General features: G+C 48.5%; 1 protein-coding gene across 3 annotated transcripts; it reads right to left on the reverse strand.

The window, feature by feature from the left end:
- Positions 1 to 2,142: 2,142 nt before the first annotated feature.
- LOC134353233 (gastrula zinc finger protein XlCGF8.2DB-like) lies at positions 2,143 to 9,194 on the reverse strand. 3 transcript variants are annotated; one of them, XR_010019566.1, is made up of 3 exons: positions 9,032 to 9,194; positions 5,595 to 7,687; positions 2,143 to 4,522 (listed from the first exon to the last, which is right to left on the reverse strand). XR_010019566.1 is itself a non-coding variant. In XM_063061260.1 (2 exons), the coding sequence occupies exon 2, from the start codon at positions 6,614 to 6,616 to the stop codon at positions 5,654 to 5,656; it is 963 nt and encodes a 320-aa protein (XP_062917330.1). In that variant the 5' UTR covers positions 6,617 to 7,687; positions 9,032 to 9,194; the 3' UTR covers positions 4,552 to 5,653. The 3 variants fall into 3 exon arrangements, 2 of the variants coding, with proteins under 2 accessions (XP_062917330.1, XP_062917332.1); XM_063061260.1 differs by lacking the exon at positions 2,143 to 4,522 and having other exon boundaries at positions 4,552 to 7,687; XM_063061262.1 differs by lacking the exons at positions 2,143 to 4,522; positions 9,032 to 9,194 and adding an exon at positions 8,712 to 9,022 and having other exon boundaries at positions 4,552 to 7,687.
- Positions 9,195 to 9,714: the final 520 nt, after the last annotated feature.

Raw genomic sequence — 9,714 nt, forward strand, 5'->3', positions numbered from 1 at the left:
ATTGTGGACTAGGAAGGTGCAGACGAATCATTTCCCTCTGCGAATACATGGCTCCTCCATAGGGAGAGTTAAGTGTACCAAGTTCCTGGAAGTCCACATCACGAATGACCTCACCTCATCCATGAACAAAAAGGCACAACAGCGTCTCCACTTCCTAAGAATATTGAGGCAAGCAAGGGTCCCACCCCCACCAGTCTTAACAGCGTTTTATTGGAGCACCATTGTGAGTGTCCTGACGAGTTGCATCTCCATCTGGTATGGGAGATCAGACCGGGAGTCCCTGCAAAGGACTGTGAGGACAGCTGAAAGGATCATAGCGGTCTCCCTACCATCCATTGGTGACATTGATCAGGATCGCCACGTACGCAGGGCCCTTAGTATTACCAAGAATCCCACCCATCCATCAAGCAACCTCTTTAACTCTCTACCATCAGGCAGGAGACCATGATACATAAAAAGAAGAACAGTCAGGTTGAGAAACTGTTTCTTCCCCCACACCATTAGGCTTCTGAACTCCCCGCCTATTCAAAGTGTCACTGATTCATCTATCCCATACCTTATAATATTTAATATTAATGCACTTTAGTTTGGGCACGTGGCCAAGTGGTTAAAGCGTTCGTCTAGTGATCTGAAGGTCGGTAGTTTGAGCCTCAGCTGTGGCAGCGTGTTGTGTCCTTGAGCAAGGCACTTAACCACACATTGCTCTAGTGTCTGTGCAAGGAGTGGCGCCCCACACAGACTTCCAATCTGTGCCTTGTAAGGCATGAAAATGCCCGACGCAGGCCTCTCGTGGTCTGAGTCGACGTTCCCCTCCCCCACTTTAGTTTGTTATCTATGTGTGATTCATCTGTAAATTTTACCCTTCCCTTCCTAAGTCATCATGTGTTATGTGTGTTATATGTACTATTGTGTTCTACAAACAACAGGAATTCTGCAGATGCTGGAAATTCAAGCAACATACATCAAAGTTGCTGGTGAACGCAGCAGGCCAGGCAGCATCTAGAGGAAGAGGCGCAGTCGACGTTTCAGGCCGAGACCCTTCTACACCCTGGTTCAAAGAAACATTGTGTCATTTCTATATACATTATATGGTTATATATGTTATAGACATGTATATAGTTAAACGACAATAAACTTGACTTGATAAAATTGTTAATTTTCAGAAGTTCTTCATGGAAGATAAAACTCCAATCTACATTTTTGGTCAGAGTTACAGATCCTTATATTTAGATCGCAAGATCTCAGCTGTGCTCAGTTATCCCTCCATCTGCCCTTCCAAACACAGAAAAACAATTAACTGCCTCTATACACAATCTTTCCCAAGTCAGAAACCAGGCTATACATCATAGTCCCATCAGAAGTGGTGCCAGCAAAAGTCGCCCCGGGACCCTGGCGCACATCATGCAGCAGAGGGAGAGGCAAGGATTGTGACTGACCCGGGGTGCGGGTCCGTGGTGTGTCTGGAGCTGGCAGCAATTGCTTTTCAGTTGAGGCCATTGAAAGCGTTTGCTAGCGCTGCTCAACTTTGCCAAAATAGCACCCATCCAGTCAATGTCTTTCTGAGGAGAGGTCCGTAGCTGGTTTAACACAACAGGCTCCCAAAACAGGCATTGTGTGTGTCAACAAGTTACCACGCTCTTTTCCTGAATCGATCAGCTTCCAAATGTCATCCACTGCCACACTCCATCCTCTGATTCCCTACATTTCTGCACATGCTTACCCCCTACCACTGTCCAGATCCACATACCCTGCCCATCTCTGATTTCTCTCCCTGCTCCACTGATCATCCAACTAAGTCTGCTTTCAGACCAGAGAACAGTCATGTACTGGAAAACCCCCCAGCTGTGTGAGATGCAGCCCTCTGGAAGCAGAGAACACGTCCATAAATTCTCTCTGGCGCCCCTCCTCGTTCCCTTCCTCCCGTGGACAACTCTCCTCCCCTAACCATTTCCTTCTTCTTCATCTTTCCCACTTATCAGCTCCCAGCTCCTCACTTCATTCCCTCCTCCTCCCTGGTTTCAACTATCACCTGCCAGCTTGCACTCCTTCCCCTCCCCCAAATTCTGGCGCTCGGGAGGCTGTATCGGAGGGGCTGGTCGGAGGCTTGAAGTTTTCAGACAGATGGACTCAGTGTCGGCTGTGGTCAGCTGCTTCCAAGGCATCGGCAAGTTGACGGCGCCTGGAGGTTTATGGTAGGGAGTTTCTCCCTTTTGCCGCCACTATCAGGGACTCGAGAGTCGATCGACTCGGGGGACTTTGAGACTTTTTTTTACTGTGCCCATGGTTTGTTCTTCATCAAATTATGGTATTGCTTTGCACTGCTGTAACTATATGTTATAAGTATGTGGTTCTATCAGTGTTAATCTTTGGTTTGTCCTGTTTTTCTGTGATATCACTCTGGAGAAACATTGTATCATTTCTTAATGCACGTATGCATTTCTAAATGACAATAAAAGAGGACTGAGTGTTCTCATAATCGAAAAAAAAATCCTATTCTGGCTTCTTTCTTGCCGTTTTCCATTCCTGATGAAGGGTCTTGACCCAAAATGTTTACTCTTTAATTACTTTAAATAAGACCATAAGACATAGGAACAGAATCAGCCATCGAGTCTGTTCCACCATTCCATCATGGCTAATTTATTATCCCTCTCAAAACCATTTTCCTGCCTTCTCCTTGTAACCTTTGCAGCTTTCACTAATCAAAAAGCAGCCTCCACTTTATATATTTCCTATGACAGAGCCCACACTGTGGCAATGAATTCCAGAGTCACCACCTTCTGGCTAAAGAAATTCCTCCTCATCTCTGTCCTAAAAGGGTGTCCACCTATTCGGGGCAACACACACAAAATGCTGGAGGAACTCAGCAGGCCGGGCAGCATCTACGGAAAAGCGTGAACGGTCAATGTTTCAAGCCGAGATCCTTCATGAGGACCGGAGGAAAAATGATGAGTAGAGTTAAAAGGTGGGGGTGAGAGGATGAAGAAACACGAGGTGATAGGTGAAACCGGGAGGGGGTAGAAGGGATGAAATAAAGACCTGGGGCTGATTGGTAAAAGAGATAAAGGACTGGAGAATGGGAATCTGATGGGAGAGGAAGAAAGAAAAGGGGGAGGAGCACCAGAGGGAGGTGACAGCCAGGTAAGGAGATAAGGTGAGGGAGGGAAAGGGGAATGGTGAAGTGCTGGGTGGGCATTACCAGAAGTTTGAAAAGTCAATGTTCATGCCATCAGGTTGGAGGCTACCCAGATGGAATACTCCTCCAACCTGAGTGCCCCTTTTAAATCCATTTGGCCCAGTGTTTATATCGTCCAAACACTGGATCGTTCCTGGCTCGAGGACGCTGGCCCTGTTGCATCGATACACTCTGAAACCAGACCACACCGCCATGTTTCCAAATCGGCCTGGTGCTTAGACCGATCAAAACTTGCTCTAGGTTTCAGCGGGCGGGCCTCGAATCGGCCTCTCCTCCGCTCGCCCCGATTTTGCCTCGACCTCACTTCTGACTTCGCCTTGTACCCGCACGCTTTGACTCAGCCTCGCCTTTGCTCTCCTCTCCATTGTTTGTGGTGATCATTTACCATTAGCGTGTTTACCAGGGAAAGTATTATTAATAAAGTATCTAGTTGCAGTCCTTGTTTCGTTTGCTGCCAATAAGTCGTGGCTGGGTTTCACCAGCACCGTCTTAAACCCATTCTCCTAATCTGTCTAAGACCTTCTGCATAATCCCTACTTCCTCAAAACTACCTGCAGCTCCGCTTCGACTTTCATAGATGTGTGGTGATGGTGGGGGAGGGAGGGGGGAGTTGGGGGGGCTTTGGGGTTCTAACGTTTAACTGTCATTCATTCTTTGGGGCACTGCTCCGTTTCATGGATGTTTGCAAAGAAAAAGAATTTCAGGGTGTATATTGTATACATTTCTCTGACATTAATTGTACCTATTGATGAGTACACTGACTGGCTGCATCACAGCCTAGTATGGAAACACTAATGACCAACAAAAAAGTAGTGCGTGCAGCCGAGACCATCATGGGTAAAACCCTCCCTACCACTGAGCACACTGACACAGAGCACGGTCCGAGGAAAGCAGCATCCGTGAAGGATTCCCACCAGGCCATGCGTTCATCCCACTGCTGCCATCAGGAAGGTGATCCAGGACCCCTAGGATTCACACCACCCAGTTCGGAAAGTTATTACCCCGCAATCACCAGGTTATTAACTCGCCCTGTCAATGAACCGTTCCCACAACACCTTTCAAGGACTGTTCATCTCATGTTCTTTATATTATTGCTTATTAATTACTATTTCTTTTTTCTTTCTTTCTTTTTGTATTTGCAGTCCTTTGTCTTTGGCACATTGGTTGTTTGTTCGTCCTGCTGGGTGCAGTCTTTCATTGTGTCTCTTCATACTTACTGTGAATGCCCACACACAAGAAAATGGATTACAGGGTAGCATATGGTGACCTGGACGTACTTTGTAATGATCTTCAGATGAGTGGACCCAGGTCCGGAGTAAACTCAGTACTCTAGAGTAGAGATTAATGATGAAGATTTATTCAGAATACAGGGAATAATCAAACTAAAAGCTGACGAACTCTGAACTTGAGCACACAGAACGGTAATTCACACAGAACTCAAATTCAGCACACAACAGTGAGCGCTGGTCCAAAATAACCTTAAACAGAGCATAAAACACAGAAGCCCTGCGCAGGTCGAAACCAAAAACTAATCACTTAAGAACGAGAAGAATAGGAAAACCAAATTCACATAACAAGCATTAAAAAAAACAGTGACAGCTTAATGATAAAACTAGTCATTAAACAAATCAATATGCTCAAATGAAAGATGTTCCGGTGTGTCGAGACCTGTTGCTATACAGCGCCCCTCGCTGGTCTGAAGGGTTCATGACACTTTGAATTTGGAACCTATCTGCAAACTTGGCCAATAAGCAATCAATTCCATTGTCCCTATTATTGACATATCTCGTGAAAAGGCACTGACCCCTGGCAGAACACCACAAGTCTCCAGCAGCCAACCAGAAAGGACCCCATTGCTCCCACCCTTTCAATAGATGCTGCCTGACCTGCTGAGTTCCTCCAGAATTGGGTGAATGCTGCTCTGGATTACCAGCATCCATAGAATCTCTTGTATATATAACATTAAAAACAGAATAGGGAGGTTAACAACCAGTGCCATTCTTCCTCAGCCAAGACATAGAAAAACATGTCAGACATCGTCTTCCTCAATGTGCAGAAAGGTCATGCAGGAAATTCAAGGGAAAACTCTTCATTCATTTGGAACCCATCACCACAGGAAGAAGAGAGGTGAACAGCAGGGACGGATTTAAAATAACTATCGTGGAAGAGAAACACAGCAGGGACCATCTGGGCTTAGCTGGAATGCTACTGTACTATAGGCTCACTAAGTACCTGGGACAGAGTTTTAAATAGTACTTAATTATGTCACAGATGCAGAATATTAAACTCCATTACGGGTGAACATCAGCAGAGGAAACTCCTCTCATTCCCAGTGACCAGGGTGGAGCACCGGGTGTGATGAGCAGCAGCGATAATTGCCGAGTTCGACAGCAACACTCACTTGTGAACTTGCCTCTGGACTCGGGAACTCTGATGGTTAAACATCCGCAGGCAGCTTATTTAAACACTTTCCCGAGCGTGAACTCGGTAGTGCGTCACAAGGTTGGATGAATGAGTGAATCCCTTCCCACATTCAGAGCAGGTGAACGGCCTCTCCCCACTGTGAACTCGCAGGTGCGTCATAAGGTGGGACGAGTGAGTGAACCTCTTCCCACATTCGGAGCAGGTGAACGGTCTCTCTCCAGTGTGAACCCGCTGGTGTATCAGAAGGTTAGACGACCGAGTAAATCCCTTCCCACAATCAGAGCACATGAATGGCCTCTCCCCAGTGTGACCTAGCTGGTGTGTTATCAGGTCAGTTGACCAAACAAATTCCTTCCCCGAGCCGGAACAGGTGAACAGGTTCCCCACAGTGTGAACTCGCTGGTGTGCCAGTACGTTATTTGAACGAGTGAATCCCTTCCCACATTCAGGGCAAGTGAACGGTCTCTCCCCGGTGTGAACTCTCTGGTGTGCCAGTAGATTAGATGACCGAGTAAATGCCTTTCCACATTCAGAGCAGGTGAACGGCCTCTCCCCAGTGTGAACTCGCTGGTGCGCCAGCAGGTTAGATGACTCAGTAAATCTCTTCCCACATTCGGTGCAAGTGAACGGTCTCTCTCCGGTGTGAAGTCGCTGATGAGCCAGTAGGTGGGATGACCGAATAAATCCCTTCCCACATTCAGAACAGGTAAAGGGCCTCTCCCCAGTGTGACCCCGCTGGTGTCTTACCAGGTGAGTCGACCGAGTGAATCCTTTCCCACACACCGAACAGGTGAAGGGGCTCTCCCCGGTGTGAACTCGCCGGTGGGCCAGTAGGTGGGATGACCGAGTGAATCCCTGCCCACACTCGGAGCAGACGTGCGATATCTCCCCAGCGTGAGCTCGCCGGTGTGTCAGTAGACCGTGCGAGTGAATGAATCTCTTCCCACATTCAGAGCAGGCGAATGGCCTTGCCCCAGTGTGAACTCCCTGGTGTCTCATCACGTGGGATGAATTAGTGAATCCCTGCCCCCACACACACACACAGAAGAGAAGGACAGTCTCTCTCCCTCGTGGACTCACTGTTGAGCGAAGTGAGCCAGTGAATCTCTTCCCACACGGAGTAGGTTGAGTGGCCTCTAACTGATGTGAGTTTTATTTCATTTTATTTAGAGATACAGCATGGAACAGTCTCTTCTGGCCCAATAAGCCACACCACTCAGCAACTCAACCCTAGCCTAATCTCAGGACAATTTACACGGACCAATTAGCCGATACATCTTTGGATTGTGGAAGGAAACCAGAGCACCAGGAAGAAACCCACATGTTGCAGGGGGAACGCACAAACCCCTTATAGATTGTGCCTGAATTGAATTCAATCTGAATAGCAGATGAATTGATCCCCTCAGCCCGAACTGGTGAACCGCCTCACTATAGGGTGAACATGTTGATGTACCTTCAGGCTGGATGACTGAGTATGTCCCCTCCCACACTCAGAGCAGGCGATTGACCCCTCCCCAGTACGGACTCCCTGGTATCTCTGTGAGTCAACAGAATCCCCTCTCACACTGAGAGAAGGTGAACAGTATCTCCCTTCTATCCATTCTCTGGCAACTCATAAAGTCAGAGGTCAGTTGTAGTGAGTCCCCCTCATTGTGAACACAGGTGAAGAGCCGATTTCTAGAGGACAGATGCTGGTGTGCTCCCAGCACCCCGGTTCCAGTGGATTTCACCGAGTTAGAACAGAAAACTTCATTTCAGGCCCAAAGCACGCTTCCAGCTAGGAGGAGGCACATCTTCTCTAAAATCCGCCAAGGAAATATTTGGTAACTCTTTCAATGACTTGAAGACAATTCATAAGGTTTATCTCCAGGTCGGCCCATCCAACTCTCAACCCTACACTCTACACGTGTTCAGATTCACCACGCTGTGATTGGCGTGCTGTCTTCTTAAGCACCTCCTCCTCCTCATTCAAAAGGTTGGTGGTATTCAAGTGCCGGTGAGCTGACGGAGACAGAACTGGCGGGCTGTTGTTGTCAAGGTTCCCAGACAGAAGTGGCTTGCTGATCTTACCTGCAAAGAGATTTACAGAAGACATCAGTGGGTGAAGGGCAGCATTTCAGATCAAATTAATTTTACTCTCTATCATGAGCTCTGACGTCACAATGTTACAGCGAAGTTGGGGGAACAACTCCTGATCTTCTAACTGGGCATGGTTCAGGCACCTGACTGACCATTAAATTCTCTGCCTTTCTGTCCAAATCAAAATGGGCTATTTCTGGGATCATTCTGTGACTTGGGCTAAGTTTGTCTCTCTCCAGTAGTAGGCGCCGTCGATCCCATGGGATCACGGGTTTACGGCCTCTGGTGGACTGTGTCCTCTCCAGGGCACAAGCCTGGGCGGGAAGATTTGAAGAACCGGCTGTTGCCCGTGCAGGGGGCTCCCCCTCTCCACGTCACTGATGTAGACCAAGGGACGGGCAAGCGCCGACAGAGCTTGGCACCAGTGTTGTCGCAGAGGTTGCCAGAGTTTGAAGTTGTAAACAATATCAAACTGCCTTAGGGACCCCAGCTCTGGATTTCTTCCTCGGGGTTTACTCCCCCAGCCATCCCCGTGGGTGGGTATGGCAGCAAGGCAGCGGAGGTTTAAAAATCGGAGCTTTCCCTCTCCAGTAGTGTTATTTCATATTCTGGGTGTGTCCAACAGTGTGACAAAGAGAGCTGTTCCTGGAGACTTTCTAATTACTCGAACACCCCTCCCCCATGAGTTCACCTGTTGCCCAGGACAAATGTGTGTGATCATCACTGTGTGATACAAAGAGCACGGGACATGTTCTCGCGGGTAGAACGGGAATCGGAGAACATAGACCAGAGGTGACCAAAGCTAATATGATTTAACCCTAGCCTAATCACGGGGTAATTTACAATCTGGTAGGATGAACTGAGGAAACCGGAGCACCCAGAGGAAACCAATGTGAAAGAACATAAAGTCAGTGGCCGGAATTGAACCCTAGTCGTCTGTGCTGTAAACCTTTGCGCTAACCACTATGCTCAGCGCTAATTGACATTTTAATTGACTGAAAGGCAGAGACGGTACCTTCTCTTAAGCCTCAGTCTCAACGAAGCTCGGCATCTACCAACAACACACCCTGGAAACTCTTCGTGCGAGATTAGCACGAAATTATAGTTCTGTTCCGAATTTCAAATACTTGGATTTCGGCAGCTGAAACTCGGGCTGTGTCTGGGAGGATCGATCCGCTCGCATTCCCTGGCCTGCATGTCCAAACGTGCCCTGCAGACTAGCGGTGATAGCCCACGGCTGCCTCTATGCGAGAAAACCCCACGACCCCGAGACCCGACTCCAGTATCTGTAATGATCCCAGTGATGCGCATGCGCCTCGGAAACGGCCCCAGCACCTTTGCTCATCGGCGGCCCGGATCGCGAGGAGGGAACGCCTGGGGCTGCCGCAGCGATTGTTCCTCAGTCGGGCTGCGGCCGCCGGCGCTGATGAAACCGCCCAGCCGGAGCCCCGGTCCTCCAGGCTGCTGATTCTCCGCAGCCTTTTGTCTACCGAGCGCATGCGCGATTTTGGAGAACTAGCGGGGACGTGTAGCGCATGCGCATCTTTCGACCGCCGGCCGGGAGTTTGGCGCATGCGCGTTTATATCATTTTTTTCATTGAATTTCATCACGCAATTTTGGCTGATAATAACCTACAAAGTTACATAAATAATATTGACAACCCGTGGGTGAAATGGACTCTTAAAATATGGAAAACTATTATAAAAGACTATAAACTGGAGAGAGACAGCGCGCTTGGTTAGACAACACACATCAAAGTTGCTGGTGAACGCAGCAGGCCAGGCAGCATCTCTAGGAGGAGGTACAGTCGACGTTTCGGGCCGAGACCCTTCGTCAGGACTAACTGAAGGAAGAGTTAGTAAGAGATTTGAAAGTGAGAAGGGGAGGGGGAGATCCAAAATGATAGGAGAAGACAGGAGGGGGAGGGATGGAGCCGAGAGCTGGACAGGTGACTGGCAAAAGGGATATGACAGGATCATGGGACAGGAGGCCCAGGGAGAAGGAAAAGGGGGAGGGG

Source organism: Mobula hypostoma, chromosome 10 (genome assembly GCF_963921235.1).
Source record: "Mobula hypostoma chromosome 10, sMobHyp1.1, whole genome shotgun sequence".
NCBI lineage: Eukaryota > Metazoa > Chordata > Chondrichthyes > Myliobatiformes > Myliobatidae > Mobula > Mobula hypostoma.